Source organism: Nyctereutes procyonoides, unplaced genomic scaffold (genome assembly GCF_905146905.1).
Source record: "Nyctereutes procyonoides isolate TBG_1078 unplaced genomic scaffold, NYPRO_anot_genome, whole genome shotgun sequence".
Lineage (NCBI taxonomy): Eukaryota > Metazoa > Chordata > Mammalia > Carnivora > Canidae > Nyctereutes > Nyctereutes procyonoides.
Genome location: NW_026575125.1, coordinates 63,271,764 through 63,294,544, shown reverse-complemented (window position 1 = coordinate 63,294,544; position 22,781 = coordinate 63,271,764). Strand labels below are relative to the sequence as shown.

At 32.8% G+C, this 22,781-nt stretch overlaps 1 protein-coding gene across 1 annotated transcript in view; it reads left to right on the top strand.

The window, feature by feature from the left end:
- Nucleotides 1-22,291, top strand: part of RPS6KA6 (ribosomal protein S6 kinase A6) — a 169,877-nt gene extending 147,586 nt beyond the window's left edge. Inside the window, exons 20-23 of the mRNA XM_055337356.1 lie at nucleotides 3,827-3,903; nucleotides 5,726-5,843; nucleotides 20,054-20,194; nucleotides 21,441-22,291. Coding sequence (XP_055193331.1) covers nucleotides 3,827-3,903; nucleotides 5,726-5,843; nucleotides 20,054-20,194; nucleotides 21,441-21,566 — 462 coding nt within the window. The 3' untranslated portion in view covers nucleotides 21,567-22,291. The remainder of the gene's footprint in view (nucleotides 1-3,826; nucleotides 3,904-5,725; nucleotides 5,844-20,053; nucleotides 20,195-21,440) is intronic.
- Nucleotides 22,292-22,781: the final 490 nt, after the last annotated feature.

Genomic DNA, 22,781 nt, shown 5'->3' with positions numbered 1-22,781 from the left:
AGAGGGAGACGGACAAGCAGACTCTACGCTGAGTGGAAGCCCAATGTGGGGCTCAATCCCATGACCCTGAGATCAATGACCTGAGCTGAAACCAAGAGTCGGATGCTCAACTAACTGAGCCAATCAGGCTCCCTGCTAAGAGATATTCTAATTAATACAATTTTTGCTTATTAGGAAGAAATATTTGTTCACTTTTTGATATGCATCAATTTGATCAACCTCCTAAGGTTTACTTCATGAATGTCCTTTTCTTATACCCGTGTTGCAAAAATTAATATATCTCCAGAAATACTTTATTCTTTATAAAAGCAAACACATGATATTTATCTACTAATAATTTTTGTCTCCTGAAGTCTAAAAATGATCCTGACTTAAAGGAACCTAAAATAAATTGGGTGGAATTTATGTGATGTGAATTGTTGAGCTATACCTCATTATTTATTAGAGCCTTTGTGGTCCCTACCATTATTTACATAAGCCAGTTATATAGGTATTTTGATATTAGCTTTTCAGGTTTGTACTCGTTTGTTCTTATTGTACACTTCAACTAGGAAAATTATATCTTGAATTTTATGTCAATTAGGTACTCATTATTCACGTCTAGTAATTGTTAAAGCCAAACATTAATATTTTTAGCCTTTTATAAATGAAATGTCCATGCTGCTTGTTATGTAATTCCTACTGTTAATGTATTATAATATTTTCATTCTTTTTATGCCTAAAACCTTTAGCAGTGGGTTTATTTTTAAGTTTTAAGTTTTTATTTAAATTCCAGTTATTTAAAAAATAAATAAATTCCAGTTATTTAACATACAGTGTAATATTAATTTCAGGTGTACAATATAGTGATTCAGTATATCCATATAACTTTTGTATTTTCAGAATACTTTGAGCACCCAGTGCTCATCAAAAGTACACTCCTTAGAATATAAATAATATTGAAAGGAAATAGAAGGAAAGGGAGAAGAAATGGGTAGGAAATATCAGAAAGGGAGACAGAACATAAAGACTCCTAACTCTGGGAAATGAACTAGGGGTGGTGGAGGGGGAGGAGGGCGGGGGTGGGGGTGAATGGGTGGTAGGCACTGCGGGGGGCACTTGATGGGATGAGCACTGGGTGTTATTCTGTATGTTGGTAAATTGAACACCAATAGAAAATAAATTTATTATTAAAAAAGTACACTCCTTAATCCCCATCAACTATTTAACCCATTCTGCCACTCATCTCCCCTCTAGTAACCATCAGTTTATTCTCTATACTTGAGTCTGTTGCTTATTGTGCCTCTTTGTCTCCTTTTTCACATTTTGCTCCTTTGTTTTGTTTCTCAAATTTCACATATGAGTGAAATCACATGTTATTCATCTTTCTGTGACTGACTTATTTTGCTTAACATAATACTCTCCAGTTCTAGCCATGTCATTGCAAATGGCAAGATTTCATTCTTTTTATAGCTGAGTAATATTCCATTGTGTCTATATACCATAACTTCTTTATCCATTCATCAGTTGATGAGAACTTGGAATGTTTCCATAATTTGGCTGTTGATAATGCTACTGTAAAGATCAGGGTGCATGTATTCCTTTGAATTAGTATTTTTGTATCCTTTGTGTAAATACCAGTGCAATTGCTGGATCATAGTGTAGTTCCATTTTTAACTTTCTGAGGAACTCCATACTGTTTCCAGAGTGGCTGCACTCAGTTGCATTCCCATCAACAGTGCAGTTGCACTCCCACCAACAGTGCAGGAGGCTGCTTTCTCCACATCTACATCAACACCTGTTATTTTCTGTGTTGTTGATTTTAGCCATTCTGACAGGTATGAGGTGATATTGCAGTTTTTATATATATTTTCTTGATGATCAGTGATGCTGAGCATCTTCTCATGCATCTGTTATCCATCTGTATGTCTTGTTTAGAAAAATATCTATTCATGTTTTCTGCCTATTTCTTAACTGGATTTTTTGTTTTTGGGGTGTTGAGATTCTTCAGTTCTTTATATATTTTGGATGGGACCCCCTTATCTGATATGTCATTTGTGAATATCTTCTCCCATTCCATAGGTTGCCTTTTAGTTTTGTTGATTGTTTCCTTGGCTGTGCAGAAGTTTTTGTTTTGGTTTGGTTTTTGTTTGTTTAGGGGCTTTTTTATGTAGTCCCTACAGTTTATTTTTGCTTTTGTTTCCCTTGCTTCAGGAGACATATCTAGAGAGAAGTTGTTTTGGCCAGTATCAAAGAGGTTACTGCCTCAGTTGTCTTTTAGGATTTTTATGGTTTTCTGTCTCACATTTAAATCTTTAATCCAGGGATCCCTGGGTGGCACAGCGGTTTGGCGCCTGCCTTTGGCCCAGGGCGCGATCCTGGAGACCCGGGATCGAATCCCACATCGGGCTCCCGGTGCATGGAGCCTGCTTCTCCGTCTGCCTGTGTCTCTGCCTCTCTCTCTCTCTCTGTGACTATCATAAATAAATAGAAATTTAAAAAATTATTAAAAAAATAAATCTTTAATCCATTTTTTGGTCTTTAATCCATTTTGTGTATCATTGTGTATGGTATTAGAAAGTGATCCAGTTTCATTCTCTTGAATGTTGCTGTCCTGTTATCCCAAAACAATTTGTTAAAGACACTCTTTTTTCATTGAATATTCTTTCCTGCTTTGTCAGAGATTAATTGACCATTGAGTTGTGGGTTCATTTCTGGGTTTCCTATTCTGTTCTATTGAACTATGTGTCTTTTTTTTTTTTTGCCAGTACTATATTCATCACTACAGCCTTGTAATATCGCTTGATGTCTGGAACTATGATGCCTCCAGCTTTGCTTTTATTTTTATGATGGCTTTGGCTATTTGGGATCTTTTAGGGTTCTATATAAATTTTAGGATGGTTTGTTCTAGCTTTATGAAAAATGCTGGTGGTGTTTTGCTTGATTGCATTAAGGGATTGCATTAAGTGTGTAGATTGCTTTAAGTAGTATAGACATTTATACAGTATTTGTTCTTGCAATTAATTTTTCAACAAACTCTATTAACTTCATGAGGAAACTCACATGAATATGTGATAAACATATTATTTGATATTATCATCACTAGCTCCAAGACATGAAACAGCTACATCAATTACTACATGAAAAATTAATGAAACCTTCAGAATGTATCAAATAGGTTTTTGTCATCCAGAAATATACTACTCTTTCCAAAATATATAAGGCTTGGATGTAAAATATAAGTTCATCTTGCTTTCATTAAAGTATATATTGCCTTACCATCTTTTGCATGTTAAGGAAGTAGTTGTCATAGATATTAAAAGCACAAGCTCTAGAGTAAGAATACCTACTATACTACTTACTAATTTTGTGATATTGGGTAACTTACATTTACCTTAGCTTCCTCATCTTCAAAATTAGAAATAATATCTAACTTATAGAGTCACCGTCAAGATGAAAAGACAGTATTCTGTGTAGTACAATATTAATCTTAAATTTTGATGTGTGTCTGGTTTTTCTAAGAGACGGAGTGAAAACTTATTGGAGTCAGAGATCATATCTTCAATCTTCAAAGTTGTTTTTTTTTAATGACCCATCTGACTCAGTCACCCTATTAATAGCCATTTACTCAGTGCTTGCTAATTGCAAAAGACTTTGCTTTAACATTACAGTAATCTATTATTGAAAAGATTTATTTATTTATTTATTTTTATTGAAAAGATTTAAATGATCTAAGCTTTTACATTGTCAATATTTGTGAGATTATTGGAAATACAACAACTATCTTTTGGTTGAGAAAACGGAGTTTCTACTGAATAATATCAGATAATGAATATTTCTTTCTCAGGTTCTCATGCAACAGGGCTATGATGCTGCTTGTGATATTTGGAGCCTGGGTGTCATTTTTTATACAATGCTGGCTGGGTAAGAAGCTTATATATTTAAAATAATATACATCATAATTTGAATTTCATCTATCTACTTTTATCTGGAAAGAAATGGACAGGTAAAAATAGCCTTGAGTAAAATGCTACCAACAATTTAAAATGTTAGCTATTTATAGAAAGTGAAAACAAAGTAAGGTGTTTGATGAGGCACTATTCAGATTTATAATTAAAAGGATTTTCAATTTGAAATAAAACATTTAAAAATAAAGTATATATTTTTATTTTGGTATTTTATATTCCATGCATTAAGTATTTGAATTCTGGCTCTCCTGGTGATAGAGATTAAGTAAGACTGAGCGTTATAAAAAATATAAATAGTAACAGAATACTAAACTATGGAAACATACACAGCAGCCTTCCAGAAAAAGATAAATACTAAAAAATGTAATAATTGGATTATGTTAATGTTGGTAATTTACAAATAATATAAGTACTGTTTTAATAATGAGTAGCACATTTATTTAGGAATAAAAATTTATGGCTCTAGAAAAAGGTTTAGCAGTCTATTATAAAGAATAGAATTTGAAGAATTATAATATGCTTATATACTTAGGTCTGACTTTTTAAAGAAGGCATTTAGTGTAATTTAAATACACTTGACATAATAGGAACATTATAAATATGTTATGAATATTGTTTTTTTTCAAAGATTTTATTTATTTATTCATGAGAGACAGAGAGAGAGAAAGGCAGAGATATAGGCAGAGGGAGAAGCAGGCTCCTCATAGAAAGCACAATGCAGGACTTGATCCTGAAACCCTGGGATCACACCCTGAACCAAAAACAGACACTGAACTGTTGAGCCACCCAGGCATCCCTGTTATGAATACTGTGATTCTGAATTATTTATGAACTTGGTGGTAATTACATATATCAGTATATTTTACTACTTTTAGATAAATTATATACTTATGCCAAATATTTAGTTCTAGAGCACAGGAAGTACCAAAGCTAAGAGTAAAGTTTGCATATGTACTGCAGTTAGCTCTATTGTTTTCAAACCATGGGATACCCTTTCTAGATTGCTGCTTCCAAATATTTACTTTATAACTAACAAAAAATGAACTTCTGTGTAGATGTATTTAGATGTGTTTAGTGTTATCTCTACTTAATTGTTACATGAGAGAATTAAGGTATTAGCATATTAAGATATCTTCCTCATATTTCTTAACCATAAGTCTTTCTACTCCCAAATTTGAATACCATTTTCAGTTCCCTCTGTTAGAATGTTACAAAACTGATAACTTGTTATTCTATAATTAATTTTAAGCAACTTTAACTATATAATCTGTTTTCAACTATAGTTATATTGATATAAATATTTAACCCATTGTTTATAGACATTAATTAAAATATTATTAACCTGTTCCCATGGATAATACTGATAAAATGCTAAGGAATACATTTTAACTAATCAATAAATACATTCTAAATATATAAACTTGACAATTTCTTCATAGGTATATTTGATTTGCTAACTTATGCCTGGGAGAATTAAAAATTTACCTATTTTATTCTGGTCCAACTTTAAGCCTATAGCTTTACATGAAATGCCACCTTTATTTTACATTGATTAACTGATCAAAGTAAAGATTGATGTAAACAAGACTATTAAATAATTCATTAGGATTAAGTTAAATGAAATATAAAATTTTATATGAAGAGTGAAGGAAAATATTAGATGATACTCTTAATTTACTCTAGTAAATATTTGCATGTTGTCTTATACTCATCACTTTCAACTAGATTTAATTTGTATGTTAGGCTCTAATGTCTATTAAAATCTATTTTATTAATAGCTACACTCCATTTGCTAATGGCCCCAATGATACTCCTGAAGAAATACTGCTACATATAGGCAATGGCAAGTTCTCTTTGAGTGGTGGAAATTGGGACAATATTTCAGATGGAGCAAAGGTATAAATCATAAATATCTTTGGTTTTGTTGAATTCAAATTAAATTGCTAAAATCTTTAAGTTATAGCTTACTCTGTATTTACAGATTCTGATGGTGTTATATGTCAGTATTTGTTTTTAAGTCAAGTCACATTTATATGTGGATTGAACAAGGTGAAGGCTGAATTTTATTTCTGACACACTTGGGAACCATATTTCTGTCATATCAGTTTATATGTTTTCAAGTAGTATAAACCATTTTCAGTATTAACCAAAACTAAAAATGTAAGCCTACTGGAGAAAAATATATATTTAACAACTAAAGCTGATTTATGTGTTTAGTGTAATTTTACATATCATTTCTTTTGCACGTTGACTAGTAATTATGCAGTTGTTTATAAGATTTTATTTATTTATTCATTCATGAGAGACACACAGAGAGAGAGAGAGAGGCAGAGACACAAGCAGAGGGAGAAGCAGGCTTCACGCAGGGAGCCCGACGTGGGACTTGATCCTGGGCCTCCAGCATCTGGCCCTGGCCTGAAGGCGACGCCAAACCGCTGAGCCACTCGGGCTGCCTGCAGTTTTTATAATGTTAATTTATTCTTTGAAAAGATACAAACTTTTTCTCAGTAGCTCCTAGATATTTATGATTGATAATTTAAGGCTGTCCAATAGGGATATAATGCAAGCCACATATGTAATTTAAAAATTTCTGGTAGCCACATTATAAAACAAAAAAAGAAACAGGTGAAATTATTTTAATGATATGTTTTATTTAACCTGGTATATCTTTAGTATATCATTTCAATATCTAACCAGTATAAAAAATTAGGAAGATATTTTAATATCCTTTTTTATACTAAATCTTCAGAATCTGGTTTACAGTTTATATTTAGAGCCAATATAAATTTGGACTATCCAATTTTTTAAACCTTTAATTTTTTTTCATTAATTTTTAATTTGCATGTAGTTGACACACAATGTTACATTGGTTTCAGGTATACAGCATAGTGATTCAGTAAGTTTATACATTATGCTATACTCACCACAAGTTGGACTACCCACATTTTATTTATTTTTTTAAAGATTTATTTATTTATTTATGATAGACATAGAGAGAGAGAAAGGCAGAGACACAGGAGGAGGGAGAAGCAGGCCCCAGGCATCCCTGGACTACCCACATTTTAAAAGGCTTAATAGCCACAATGGCTGGTGGCTTCCATAGTAGACAGTATAGTTTCAGTGTAACTGGCCTTATTTATTTTAGAAAAAAAATAATATTGATAAAACCTTGACTATGAACTCTTAACATTTATAATTTAAAAATTTTGAATTTTAAAACAAAAATCCAAAGGTAGTCAATATGTGGCATATAAGGGCTCTGAAGCTTTTAAGCTGCTATTTGAAGTAAGTCAATCGGAGAAGGACAAACAGTGTATGTTCTCACTCATTTGGGGAATATGAATAATAGTGAAGGGGAATGTAAGGGAAGGGAGAAGAAATGTGTGGGAGATATCAGAAAGGGACACAGAACATAAAGACTTCTAACTCTGGGAAATGAACTAGGGGTGGTGGAAGGGGAGGAGGGCGGGGGGTGGGGGTGAATGGGTGACGGGCACGGAGGGGGACACTTGACGGGATGAGCACTGGGTGTTATTCTGTATGTTGGTAAATTGAACACCAATAAAAATTAATTTATAAAAAAAATAAAAAATAATAATAAAAAAAAGAAAACCATTTAAGAAGAAGGAATTGCTTGTGTTTAATATCTGCTAATAATTCCATGTATGAGTGAAATAATGAAAGGGATTATAAGGGAAAGGAGGGGACGTAGTGGGAAAAATTAAACAGGGAGATGAACCATGAGAGACTCCTAACTCTGGGAAACAAAGGATTATGGAAGGGGAGGTGGTTAGGTTGATGGGGTAACTGGGTGATGGGCACTAAGGAGGACATTTGATGGGATGAGCACTAGGTGTTTTATGTTGGGAAATTAAATTTAAATAAAAAATAATCAATTAAAAATATGCTAATAAGGGATTCCTGGGTGGCACAGCGGTTTGGCGCCTGCCTTTGGCCCAGGGCGCGATCCTGGAGACCCGGGATCAAATCCCACGTCGGGCTCCCGGTGCATGGAGCCTGCTTCTCCCTCTGCCTGTGTCTCTCCCTCTCTCTCTCTCTCTGTGACTATCATAAGTAAATAAAAAAAAATTTAAAAAAAATATGCTAATAAAACATAACTGTCAAGAATACTAGTTTATCCGTATATTATGGAGTAAATCTCATATCCTAATTATAGAGTAAATAAATCACCTGTAATTACCTTCTAAACATTAGAAAAACACAGAAGGGATTGTGTTTGGAGCTTAACCATAACACAGGTTTACTTTGTGGTATAGTAGAAAAAACACACATGATCAGAAACCAGGAGTACTGTTAGTTTTTGATCTACTAACTAACTGCCTCAGTTTTCTCATCTATAAAATTTGGGAACTAAATTATCCAAAATTCCTTCCAACTCCAAAATTCCATTTCTTCACAGCTTGGTTTATTTGTAATTTATCATATTTATTTTTGTAAAGTGATTGAAACTTTATATATATGATTGAAATATATATATATATATATATATATGTTCTTATCAGCTTGTGTGTCAGAAAACGTATTTTCCCAAAGAGTAAATCCAATGTTTAAAGCCATACATATGATCCTCTTGCATTTCTTTTAAAAAATAACTAGCAATGGTGACTACAATGCTGAAATGGAGATTCATATGACAATTATGCTTAGATTTCAGTTTTCCCTGGTTTTTTTATGTTTAAGTCTGTATAGTGCTTAAGAAATAATAATACATAGTAAAGTTTAATTTTATTCTCACCTCCTCTTTTAGTGTGATATTCTGGAATAATAAACATAGGAAAATATATTTGGTGTTATTTTTGAAATATTTCACAGTCTTTCATGTATTCCCTTTTTATGGGTCAAGAGACTTTAGTTCTATCTGAAACTTCTGCAAGTGGTGGCAAGTGCTGAGCAAAGGAACTATAGAAACCCTCTAAAAAAAACTTATCTCCTGTACATGTTAATTTTTGTTTTGTTTTAAATTAGGGATGAAGATAAACTATTTTTCAGTTTCCAATAATTCCTTAAGCTAGCACCCCTTAGTTGTGAGAATTGTGGCATTTACTATCATTTCTTTAAAAAAAATACTTATTTGAGAGACAGAGAAAGCATGAGCAGTGAGGGACAAAGGGAGAGGGAGAAGCAGACTCTCTATTAAGCGGGGAGTCTGTCTCAGGCCTCAATCCCAGGAGCCAGGATCATGACCTGAGCCTAAGGCAGATGCCTAACCAACTGAGCCACCCAGGAGTCTGTACTATCATCTCTTGAGAGTTGCTTTATTTAATTATAGTTCATTACAAGCTACTTTTTTTCTCTTTTAAATAATATTTTGCTATTGGCGAATACCACCACCAGAAACATATAGATGATTCTATTTGTCTCCTATCAGTGCAGAGTTCATAAACTTTGTCCATTCAGTTAAATGGTAGTGGGAGTGAGAGGTAATAGTTGTGTGTGTGTTTTATTGCTACAATAGTTTCAGATAACTCCTCACCTCCAAACTGCAGGCTTGGAGAACATTGTAATTTCTGCTTCCCTTTTGTAAAACAGAGAATACGAGAAGTATCTGGTAAACAAAGCAAAAGTAGAAGAGGCAAGAGTAATGAAAATCTCATGGTGTCACTCCATATAGCACAATAATACTTGATTAATTAGAAAATTTTTCTATCTGAATTTTATATTTTAAGTAAACAAAGTGTTACTTATTTCAAGTACAAATACCCTTGGCCAATGAAGAATTGACCAGTAGAAACTCCTATGGGATAATTATTTATGACTTCTTCCCTACCTCCTATAAAAAAAGCAACTTCTACTCTTCCTCTACTGTGTTACCATTACTATGTTGTATGTACTTTATTAGAGCACTTACAACAATCTCCTTTGCCATGTATTTGTTTGCATTGCTATTCTTCCTACTCAGCATTTAAATGTCATACTCATTTTTACATTTACTGACATACCTAGCATAATAAATACTTAATTGAATACCTTTTCATAAACTAATCTTTTCTTCAGATATACCTTCCATTGTTAATTTACACAGTAAACTTTTTCTGTCCATTGTATAAATATTTTCCTTTTTCATACACTAATGAATGACAGACCTGAAATTAATTTTCAGTCCAGTACTCTTTTCATTCCACTGCATGTTAGAGAAGACTTTCTGGAGAAAGAAAGGCTTTATTAGCTTGGCTTATGTGAGTTGAATGAAAAAGAGAGGTCTATAAACCTTTAATAATAATAGCAAAGGTGTTCTTGTTCACCAAATTCTTTTATATAATATAAAAATTAAGTATGCAAAACTTAACCTTTGCATAATCTATATTGCAGAGCAGTTTAACACTTAAAACCTTATACTGAAATACTTCTAGAACTTCTAGTACAATAATTTTTATTTTGTTCTATTTTACATTTTAGCCAAGCATAGCAATTTTAAGTCCAGGATAGTTAATATACATTGTTATCTGAGTTTTAGGTATACAACATAGTGCTTCAACAATTCTGTACATCATTACTCAACACTCATCATGATAAGTGTACTTTTAATCCCCTTCACCTATTTCACTCACCCTCAACCCATTTCCATTCTGATATACTTTGTTTTAAACAAGTACCCTAAGTTGAAGTTTTTTCTCAACAAGAACATTTTTTAAGATTTTATTTATTTATTTGACAGAGAGAGAGAGAGAGAGAGAGAGCACAAGCAGCGGGAGCAGCAGGCAGAGAAAGAAGGAGTAGTGGGCACCACAAGGAGCCTGATGCAGGCTCAGTCCTAGGACCCCTGGGATCATGACCTGAGTTGAAGGCATATGCTTAACTGACTAAACCACCTAGACACTCCTCAATAAGAACATATTTTACTTGACACATACTTTACAATAGATGTTTCTTTTTAAAAATAATAATTATTCATGAGATACACAGAAAGAGAGGCAGAGACAAAGGCAGAGAGAGAAGCAGGCTCCCTGTGAGGATCCTGATGCAGGACTCGATCCCAGGACCCCAGGATCATGCCCTGAGCCAAAGGCAGATGCTCAACCACTGAGCCACCCAGGTGTCCCACAATAGATAGTTCTAAAAGATATATATAAAACATTCCATTTAAGAAAAGTAGGATATACATTTTCTTCAAATATAGAAGAATCCCCTAGTTAAATCACAGAAAAAGAGACATAGCAAATATTACAAATTTAAGAAGGCTGAAATTATACCAAGTCTATTCCAACCACAGGGTACAGAACTAATGATCAAAAATAAAACCAAGCTGGAAAATCTATAATGTAATTATTAAATATTTATTATGTAAATATTAACACACTAATGCACAAGTAATGAGTCAATTAAGAAATAAAACAGCAAACCAAAATATGTCTCCAAACAAAAGAAAAAGAAAACATAATATTCCAAAACCTGTGAGATGCGGCAAAAGAAGATATTAGACTAAAATTTCTTCTATAAATGCTTGTATTAAGGAAAGTTCAGCTCTGCCCAAGTACCAAACACTGCCCCTGCAGGCAAGGAAAGACTCTGCAGCTGACTGGCCCAGAGGATAAAGCAGCCAAAACAGCAGCAGAGTGTATGTAGCACACACCAGCGACACTCCCTGAAGCACCAGACCCTGGAGACTATATGATTTTTTCTGTATAAAGCCATTACTCTCAAGAGCAGGACATATAACCGGCTCTTCTAACACAGAGAAGACAGAGATTTAGACAAAATGCCAAGACAGGGGAATTCTTTTCAAATGAAACAACAAAATAAGATCACAGCCAGATATTTAAGCAAAACAGGTATAAGTATTATGCCTGATATAGAATTTAAAGCAACAATCATAGGGCTGCTTGCTGGGTTTGAGAAAAGAATGTAAGACTTCAGGGAGACCCTTACCACAGAGATAAAGAAATTTTAAAAATCAGAAATGAAAAATACAATAAATGATATTTGAAACAGACTGAATGCAATGAACACAAGGAAGGAAGAGGCATAGGAACAAAAAGTGATAGAGAGGATAAAATAAGGGAACATAATGAAGCTGAACAAAAGAACAAAGAATTATGGAGCACAAAAATGGACTTAGGGAACTCAGTGACTCCATCAAACATAGTAACACTGGTATTTATAGGAATCTTAAAAGAAGAGAGAGAAAAAGGGACAGAAATTTTATTTAATAATAGCTGAAAACTTCCTGAATATGGGGATGGAAATAATCATCCAAATCCAGGAGGCATGAAGAAATCTCATCAACAAATCAACAAAAGTAGGCCATCACCAAGACATATCATAGTTAAATTTGCAAAATTTGCAACAAAGAAAAAAATCCTACAAGCAAAAGACAGAAGTCCCTAATTTACAAAGGAAAACACATAAGGTTAGCTGTAGATCTCTCAACAGAAAGTTGGCAAGCAAGAATACAGTGGCATGATGTATTCAATGTGCTGATTTGGAGAAATCTGCAGGCAAGAATAGTCAGAATAGAAGGATAGAGAAAGGGATCCCTGGGTGGCGCAGTGGTTTAGCGCCGGTCTTTGGCCCAGGGCGCGATCCTGGAGACCCGGGATCGAATCCCACGTCAGGCTCCCGGTGCATGGAGCCTGCTTCTCCCTCTGCCTGTGTCTCTGCCTCTCTCTCTCTCTCTGTGACTGTCATAAATAAATAAAAAAAAAGAAGGATAGAGAAAGTTTTTCAGACAAACAAAAATGAAAGGAGTTTGTGACCACTAAACCAGCCCTGCAAGAAATATTAAAGGGGACTCTGAGTGGAAAGAAAAGACCAAAAGTGAAAAGACTAGACAGGAACAGAGAAAATATCCAGAAATAATGACAAAAAAGTAACAAAAATGGCACTAAATACATATCAATAATTACTCTGAATGTAAATAGATTAAATACTCCAACTAAAGGCATAGGGTATCAGAATGGGGGAAAAAACTCACAATAAGATCCATCAGCATGCTGCCCACAAGAAACTCATTTTAGACTGAAAGACAAGTGGAGATTGAAAATGAGGAGATAAACAGTTATCTTTGCAAATGGACATCAAAATAAAGCTAGAGTAACAATACTTATATCAGACAAACTAGAATGTAAACCGAAGACCATAACAAGAAATAAAGAAGGGTACTCTATATATAAATATAAAAGAGACTATCCAACACTTGTAAATATTTATGTCCATAACTTGGGAACATTTAAATATATAAAACAATTGATAACAAAGTAAAAGGAACTCATTTACAATAACATAACAATAGTAGGAGACTTTAACACTCTACTTAGAGTAAAGGACAGATCATCTAATGGACAGAAACAATGGCTTTGAATGACACACTGGACCTGATGGACTTAAAAGATACATTGAGAACATTTCATCCTAAAACAGCAGAGTACACATTCCCTTCAAATGTACATGGGACATTTTCCAGAATATATTGCATCCAAATCAGGCCTTGAAGAATACAAAAAGATTTGGATCATACAATGCATATCTTCAGACCACAGCATTATGAAACTTGATGTCAACCACAAGAAACAAAATTGGAAAGACCACAAACACATGGAAGTTAAACAACATGCTACTAAACAATGAGTGGGTCAACCTGGAAATCAAAGAGGAAATAAAATAAATAAATAGAAACAAATGAAAATGAAAACATGACAGTTGAAAACATGTGGGATGCAGCAAAAGTGGTTATAAGCAGGAAGTATAGAACAATACAGGCCTATATCAAAAAGAAAAAAAAAATCCAAAATAAGCATCCTAACAATACACCTAAAGGAGCTAGAAAAAAGAAATATCTAAAAGAAGAAGAAGAAGAAGAAGAAGAAGAAGAAGAAGAAGAAGAAGAAGAAGAAGAAGAAGACTAAGCCAGAAGAAGCTAGGAAATAGTATAGAGCTGAAATAAATGATACAGAAACAAACAAAAAAACAAAACAAAAACAAAAACAAAACAAAAAACCCCACAACAGAATAAATTAATGAAACCAGGAGCTGGTTGTTTGAAAAAATTAATGAAAAAAAAAAAAAACTAACCAGACTTACCAAAGAAGAAAAGAGAAAGGGCAAAAATGAATAAAATCACAAAAGAGTGAGGAGTAATAACCAACACCACAGAAATACAATTATATGAGAATATTATGAAAAATTTATGCCAAAAAATTGGACAACCTGGAAGAAATGGATAAATTCCTGGAAACATATAAACTACCAAAACAAACAGGAAGAAAAAAAGCATGAAGAGACTAATAACCAGCAAAGAAATTCAGTCAGTAATCAAAAATCACCCAACAAATGTCTAGGACAAGGGGATGCCACAGATGAATTCTACCAAACATTTAAAGAAAAGGAAATACCTTTTCTTCTCAACTATTCCAAAAAATAGGAATGGAACCGAAACTTCCACATTCATTCTATGAGGCCAGCATTACCCTGATACCAACACCAGATAAACACTCCACTAAAAAAGAGAACTATAAGTCAATATTCCAGATGAAAATGGATGCAAAAACTCTAAACAAACTACCAGCAAATCAAATTCAATAGTACATTAAAAGAGTCATTCCATGAGCCTTTGGCTCAGTTCATGATCCTAGGATCCTGGGATTGAGCCCCTCATCAGGTTCTCTGCTTGGTGGGGAGCCTGCTTCTCTCTCTCCTCATGACCAAATGGGATTTTTTTCCTGGGTTGCATGAGTGGTTCAATATTCACTGTACTCTGAAAACTATGAAACACTGATGAAAGAAATTAAAGATGACACAAAGACATGGAAAACATTCCTGCTCATGGATTGGAAGAATACATATTATTAAAATGTCCATACTACCCAAAGCAATCTACATTCAATATAATCCCGATTAAATACCACCAGCAATTTTCATAGAGCTAGAACAAACAATCCTAAAATTTGTATGGAATCACAAAAGACCCTGAATAGCCAAAGCAACCTTGAGAAAGAAAAAAAAAAGCAAAACTTTAGGGGTTACAAATCCAGACTTAATGTTCTATTACATACTCAATAGTGTAGGAGAGTTCCCCTTTCTCCACATCCTCACTAATACCTGTTTCTCGTGTTGTGATTTTAGCCATTCTGAGTGATGTGAGGTGATAACTCATTGTAGTTTGATTTGTATTTCTCTGATAATCAGTGATGTTGAGCATTTTTTCATGTGTCTTGGCCATCTAAATGTCTTCTTTGGAAACATTTCTAGTCATGCCTTCTGCCTATTTTTAATTGGATTGTTTGCTTTTAGGGTGTTGAGTTTTATAAGTGTTTTACATATTTTGGATATGAGTCGATTCTTAGATCATTTGCAAATATCTTCTCCTACCCCATGGGATGCCTTTTAGTTTTGTTGATCATTTACTTCACTGTGCATAAGCTTTTTATTTTGATAAAGTCCCAATAATTTATTTTTGCTTTTGTTTCCCTTGCCCCAGGAGACATATCTAGTAAGAAGTTTCAGTGGCTGATGTCAAAGAGGTTTCTGTCTGTGCTCTCCTCTAGGATTTTGATGGTTTCCTGCCTCACATTTAGGTCTTTCTTTCATTTTGAATTTGTTTTTGTGTATGGTAGAAGAAAGTACTCCGGTTTCCCTCTTCTCATTGTCACTGTCCAGTTTTCCCAAGACCATTTGTTGAACAAATTGTCCTTTTTTCCATATAGTTATGGGTTCATTTCTGGGTTTTCTATTCTGTTCCATTAATATATGTGTCTGGATTGTTTTGTTTTGTTTTGTTTTGCTTTGCTTTGCTTTGCTTTGTTTTGTTTTGCCAGTACCATACTGTCTTGCTCACTGTAGCAGTATAATATATCGAAGTCCACAACTGTGATGCCTTCAGCTTTGCTTCACTTTCACAATAGCTTTGGCTATTCAGGATTTTTTTTTTTTGTTCCATACAAATTTTAGGATGGTTTGTTCTAGCTCAGTGAAAATTGCTGATGGTATTTTGATAGGGATTGTAGTGAATATGTAGTTTTCTTTGGGTAGTATGAACATTTTAAAAAATATTTATTCTTTCAATCCACTAGCAAGGAATGTTTTTCCATCTCTTAGTGTCATCTTCAATTTTTTTCATCAGTGTTTCATAGTTTTCAGAGTTGTAGAGTACAGATCTTTCACTTCTTTGGTTAGGTTTATTCCTAGGTATCTTAATGGCTTTGGTGCAATTGTAAATAAAATTGATTCCTTGATTTCTACCTCTATTTTTTCATTATTGGTGTACAGAAAAGGAACAGATTTATTTGTATTAAATTTGTATTCTGTGATTTACTAAATTCATATATCAGTTCTGGCAATTTTTGGTGGAGTCTTTTAGATTTTCCATACAGAGTATCATGTCATCAGCAAATAGTGGAAGTCTGACTTCTTCCTTGCAGATTTAGATGCTTTGTATTTCATTTTGTTTTCTGATTCCCATGGCCAGGACTTCAGTAACATGCTAAATATAACAGTAGAGAGAGTAGACACCCCTATCTTGTTACTGACTATAAAGTAATGATTTTCAGTTTTTCCCCGTTGAAAATGATATTAGCTGTGCATTTTTCATATATTATCTCTATCAGGTTTGGTATGTACTGTCTAACCCTATTTTGTTGAAGACTTTTATCATGAATGGATGTTCTACTTTGTCAAATGTTTTTTTTACGCATCTATTGAAAGATTATGTGATTCTTATCATTTTTTAATAAAGTGGCATATCATGTTGATTGATTTGCAAATATTGAACCACCCTTACAATCCAGGGATAAATCCCACTTGATCATGGTGTATGTTCTTTTTTATGTACTGTTGAATTTGGTTAGCTACTATTTTGTTGAGAGTTTTTGCATGTATATTCATCAATGATAGCAGCCTGTATTTTCTTTTCTTGTAGTATCTTTATATGGATTTAATATTATGGTAATACTGGCCTCATAAAATGAGTTTGGGAATGTTCCCTGCTCTTCAGTTTTTGGAAGAGTTTTAGAAGGATAGGCATTAATTTTCTTAAATGTTTAGTATATTTACCAGTGAAATCATCTGGTTAGGATTTTCTGTGTTGGGAGACTTGATTATTGCTTCAGTCCCCTTATACATTATCGGTCTGTTCAGGTTTTCTTTTTCTTCATGATTCACTTTTGGTGGGATATGTATATCAAGGACTTTATTTAGTTCTTTTAGGTCATCCAGTTTTTTGACAAAAGTTTTCATAATAGCCTTATGATCCTTTTTATTTCTGTGGCATCATTTGTAATGTCTCCTTTTCATTTTTCACTTAATTTATTTGAGTCTTCTTTTTTACTTAGTCTAACTAAAGGCTTGTAAACTTTATTTATCCTTTCAAAAGGCTAGTTCTTAGTTTTCTTGATCTTTTCTATTATTTTTCTGGTCTCTATCTCATTTTTTTCTGCTTTGATCTTTATTATGTCTTTCCTCCTGCTCTTGTGCTTTGTTTTCCTTTTTCTAGTTCTTTGAAGTATAAGGTTGAATTATTCAAGATCTTTCTTTTTTCTATTTTTTTTCTTTTAAGATCTTTCTTTTTCTTAATGTAGGCATTCATTGCTATAAATTTTCCTTCTTAGACCTCTTTTTGCTGTGTCCTATAGGTTTTTGCATGTTTTATTTCAATTTTGCTTTATTTTAATTTATCATTTGATTTTTTTTCTTTGACCCATTGTTTGTTCAGCAGTTCTATTGTCTTGGTATTTGATTTTTTTTCTGACAAGAAGTCTATTGTTTTTATATTTTTTCACTATATGTAATATGTCTTTTTTTAAAAAAAAAAATCTCTATTTGCCTTTAAATTTTTCTCTGCCTTGGATTTTACGAAATTTGGTTTGTTGTCTTTAACATATTGTTTTTCTTGTATTTGGATTTCATTGAACTTTTTGGATCTGTGAGTTTATGGTTTCTGTAAAATTTGGAAATTTTGGTAACATTATTCCCTCACATATTTTTTCTTCCTTTCTTTCCTTTTGGGACACCAATTGCATTTGTGTATTATGGTGCTTGATGTCTCACAGCTCACTGATGCTCTGTTCTTTTGTTTGATTTATACTATGTTCCTTTTTGATAGTATCTATTGCTGTGTCTTTACCAATTTTTTTCTGTCATATCAAATTTTCATTCATTTTATTTTTTGTCTCAGATTTTTGGTTTTATCTCTAGAAATGTGACTTGTGACTTTTTATATCTTCTATGTCTCTACTTTTTAACATATGGAATGGAGTTATAATGACTCTTTTAATGTCCTTATCTGCTAATTCTAACATATGTATCAATTATAGGCCAATTTTGATTGATTGATTGATTTCTTCTCATATGTTATTTTTCCTCTCTTCTGTATCTCTGGCAATTTTTTATAAGAAGCCAGATATAGTGAATTTTACCTTAATTTACGCTGGACACCCTTGTATTCTTATATATATTCTTGAGCTTTATACTGGGGCACAATTAAATTAGGTGAAACAATTTGATAATTTGGGTTTTTTTTAATATTTCTTAAGCAGGACCAGAGCAGTGTTTAGGGCTGCACACTACTTAGGCAGGTTGCATCCAAATACTCTACCAAATACTCCATGAATTTTGAGATTTTCCTGTCTGGCTTGTGAGAACAGGCAATATTATCTATCCTCATGAGTTCTGATATCTCTCTAACACTTTCAAATAGTTCTCCCCACAGATATGAGTTTATCAGTAATCTTCTGAATATTTGAGGAAGACCCTCTATAGGTCTGTAGTCTTTTTTTCTGCTCCTCTCACCACTCTAGGAGTCACTCTTGTAACTCTGTCTGGTTGGTCTTTCCTGACTCTCCATTCTGTCTCATCCACTTAAGGAAACTACCAGGCTCTTCCTGGGTTTCCTTACCTACACAACAGCCAGAAAACTCTCAAGGTGGTAAGTTTGGGCAACTATAAGGCTTACTTTATTTGGTTCTCATCTCTTAGGAATCACTTGCATTGCCTAATATCTGATCTCTGGAAATCTATTGTTTCCTCTATTTTATGGTTGCGTTTGTGGGGGGGTGGGGGGGTGTTGTTTCAAACAGGTGGGAGAATCCAGTCTCTGGTATTCTATGTTGGCTACAGGCAGAATTCCTTTGACTATTGAATTTTTATTATTTTTATGACTATCAATTAGGTCTGTTTTATTGAAGTAATTTAATGTTATTTTCTAAATTATTTCCCCATAATTTTTGCATATCTGTCCTTTTTCCAATAGATTTTTTGATTGGTTGTTTTATTCTTCCACATACTTCCATTATTCTTCAAATTCTGATATTTAGATTCTACTTAGAGGTTTTAGTTTCACTACTTATGCTATTGATGAAACATTCACAAATGATGACTATTTTTTGAGATGATGCTTGTTAAAGAGATTTTACTTGTCCTTTTTCTAAAAGATGCTTGATAGAGGTAGTCTATATTTAAAATTGTATTTTATTATCAGGTTATATTTATGACTTGTTATTGCAATAGAGGTAAAGTAAGCATATCCATAGTTTATGAGAGACATATGATACTCTGACCACTAGAATGCCAGCAGTCATCTGCCAACGATGGATCTATGTTTTCCTCTCTTCAGTATCTTATATTTAAACCCTCAGCTATTGAGTGTATTAACAACATGGGACCTTCCCTTTATGTTGTTTGATTCTACACATACCCTTATACTTTAGGACCCAGCTTATTAGCACAAATCTATACCTCTTTTCTCCTCTTGACTATTTAGCACATTCCAGGATAACCCCTGCTACTCTACATTTTCTTCCTCTCTTACTAACCACATTCCAGTTGCACAGATTTGGTATCCTCTGATTTAGAAATTATAAATATGGGTTTACCATATGTCAAAAAATCTATTTGGAGATTCTGATAGTTAACTGTGCAGAGTATATAGGTTTGGTTTTTCCTACATATAGGTCAAACAAAATAGATCACAAAGCTACTGATGCTTTTATATTTTGAGAAAATGTGAAATAATGTATTTTACTAAAAACTTTATTGATATATATTTCATATGTGTGTATACATATATACATATATTATATATATATATTGACATATATATATATATTGACATATATATATATATATATATATATATATATATTGTCATTTTCATTTAGGATTTGCTGTCCCATATGCTACATATGGACCCACATCAGCGTTACACTACAGAACAAGTATTAAAACACTCATGGATAACCCACAGAGACCAGTTGCTGAATGATCAGCCAAATAGAAATGATATGTCACATGTCATTAAGGTAAAACAAACATATCTTTTATGCACCTCCTGAATTCCTGATAAAGCCTGTATACTATTCACTGACAACACATATGATGATCTTAAATACCTTTATCTTTTAAAGGTGTATTTATAGATTGTTTTTGGTTTTATTATTGCTTCTTTTAAATAAAAAAACATGGATTCTTATTAATCTTCTCTACCTATTACCTTTCTGATGATTAATAAAAATTATTTGTATTTGACTTACTTTTGAGACACTGGGGCTAGAAGTGTATTAAATGCAAGTTTCATATGGAAAGAAAATGTTGCTATTGGTTCCTAAATTAATAACCACGGTGCAAACTCCCATATTTACAGACAGTGAACCTAGATTTAAGATTTTAGTTTTTTATGTATTCATCTGTTGATGGATACTTAGGTTGTTTCCATGTCTTAGCTATTGTGAATAATGCTGTACTGAATATGGGAGCATGGAGATTCTTTGAGGATAAATGAATAGTGATGTACATGTATACAATGGGATATTTTGCAGCTTTAAAAAAGGAGATCCTACCATTTTCAATATGGATAAACCTTGAAGACATTATGCTAAATGCATAAGCCAGACACAGAAAGAAAAAGAATACACAAGCTCTCTAATATGTGGAATTTTTTAAAAGTCAAATATATAAAAGCAGAGAGTAGAAAGGTTGCTACCAGGGGCAGGGAAGAGGGGAAATTGAGGATACATTCATCAAAGTACAAAGGTGTAATTATATAGAATGAATAAATCTAGATATCTAATATGCATTATTATCAACTACTGCTTTAATATTGGAAATTTGCTAAGAGTAGATTTCACATGCTTTCATCACAAAAAAATGATAACTATGTAAGGAGAAGATATGTTAGTTTGACTATAGTAATCACTGTACTATGCATATGTACATCAAGATATGTTCTATGTCTTAAATATATACAACTTATATTAAAAATTAAATTATTAAAATATTTAAAACAAATATATCAGTGATGAAAGACTGATAAAAAGAATTCATTTAAATATTTTAAAAATTTGTAGTAGTCATAGTCATTGAAATGAAAAAATATACAAGTAAACAGGTATTAATTCATGAAGGGAACATCAATGCATAGATCAAGTATACGCAATTATTTTCCTCAGAAATAAGGTTGTATTCTACTGAAATCTCTAATGATATAAGGTGTAATTTTTTTACCTCCAGAGATTGTTATTCAATTTCTCTTATTTCTCCTTATTTTAGGGAGCAGTAGTCACCACATATTCTGCCCTGACTCATAAGACCTTTCAACCAGTCCTTGAGCCTGTTGCTGCTTCAAATTTAGCTCAGCGACGGAGCATGAAAAAACGTACATCAACTGGCCTGTAAGATTTCTAGTGTTTCTCAGCCATACTGGATGAAGAAAAATTAAATGTGTGGCTTTTTGCCTAATCTTAAATCAAAGGCATCATATTCTGCTATATCACTTGAATATTCTGTTTAAACCTCCTTTTTTTAGGGAGATGAGATTAAAAAAAAAAACCCCACAGGCCAACAGTATTCAAACAATGTTGTTTTGCAGTAGTGACTAAGTGTTTAAGTATATAATTGGTGTCTACAAGGTCCTAACAATTTCTCTGCACACTAACTTGTAAAGTTCCTTTCAAAAAAAATTCTTAATAGTTTTTCTGGTCTCATAAAATAATGATTTAGGGAATCATTATCAATTATCAGGATGCAAATATAATAGTGTAATGCCAACCAATGCCAATATTTTTGAACATCAGATCCTGAAGAACAGACTTTTTAAAAAGGAAAAAGGAACAAAAAATGTATTGTAGAAGCTTGTTATCATGTACAACCAAGAGGTTACATTCATTTGTGCTAATATGTGAACTCCTCATATGGTTGGTGCCAAAGTTTTTACAGAAGATTTAAATCACAAATTATGTGTGCAAACAGATATATGTATTATCCATACATGCCCTCATCTAGAAATAAAGGTTTCCACAAGTCCTCTGTAAATTTTACATCTAATTGAATTGCAGTACAAGTGAGGAATTTTTTAGCCAAAGGCTTTATATTGGTCTTGTAATCTACTAAATAGGTTATAGTTAAGCCTTTGAAAATAAAGTACATGTGTTGCCACTACGTTCATGATATGAATAAGCTGAATAAGCTGAATTTCAAGTTAATCAATTGGATTTAACCATTACCTGTCCCTTTTATAATGAACTACACTGTTGTGTTTTTTTTTTGTACTTACAAAATTGAATTACAGTATAGCATATTAGTTTACCTGGAATCCTATGGTAATATAGTTTAAATTTTATTGTAATGGACTTGTGGGCTTAGCATACATGATACAGTATAATGCATTTCAGTTAACTTTAGACAATGCTACAAAGATAAAATTTGAAAAGGAAGTAATATTAATGATTTACACAAAATATGAACACATTTTTAATCATATTTATAAAAAAGATCTGACAAAATTGGTCTTATTAAACTTACTCAGAACCACTAGATAACATATATCGTTTTCTCTAAATGGTGGAATTTTAAAAAATCTTTTCATGTTGTTGAAGAAAATACCGTTACTAC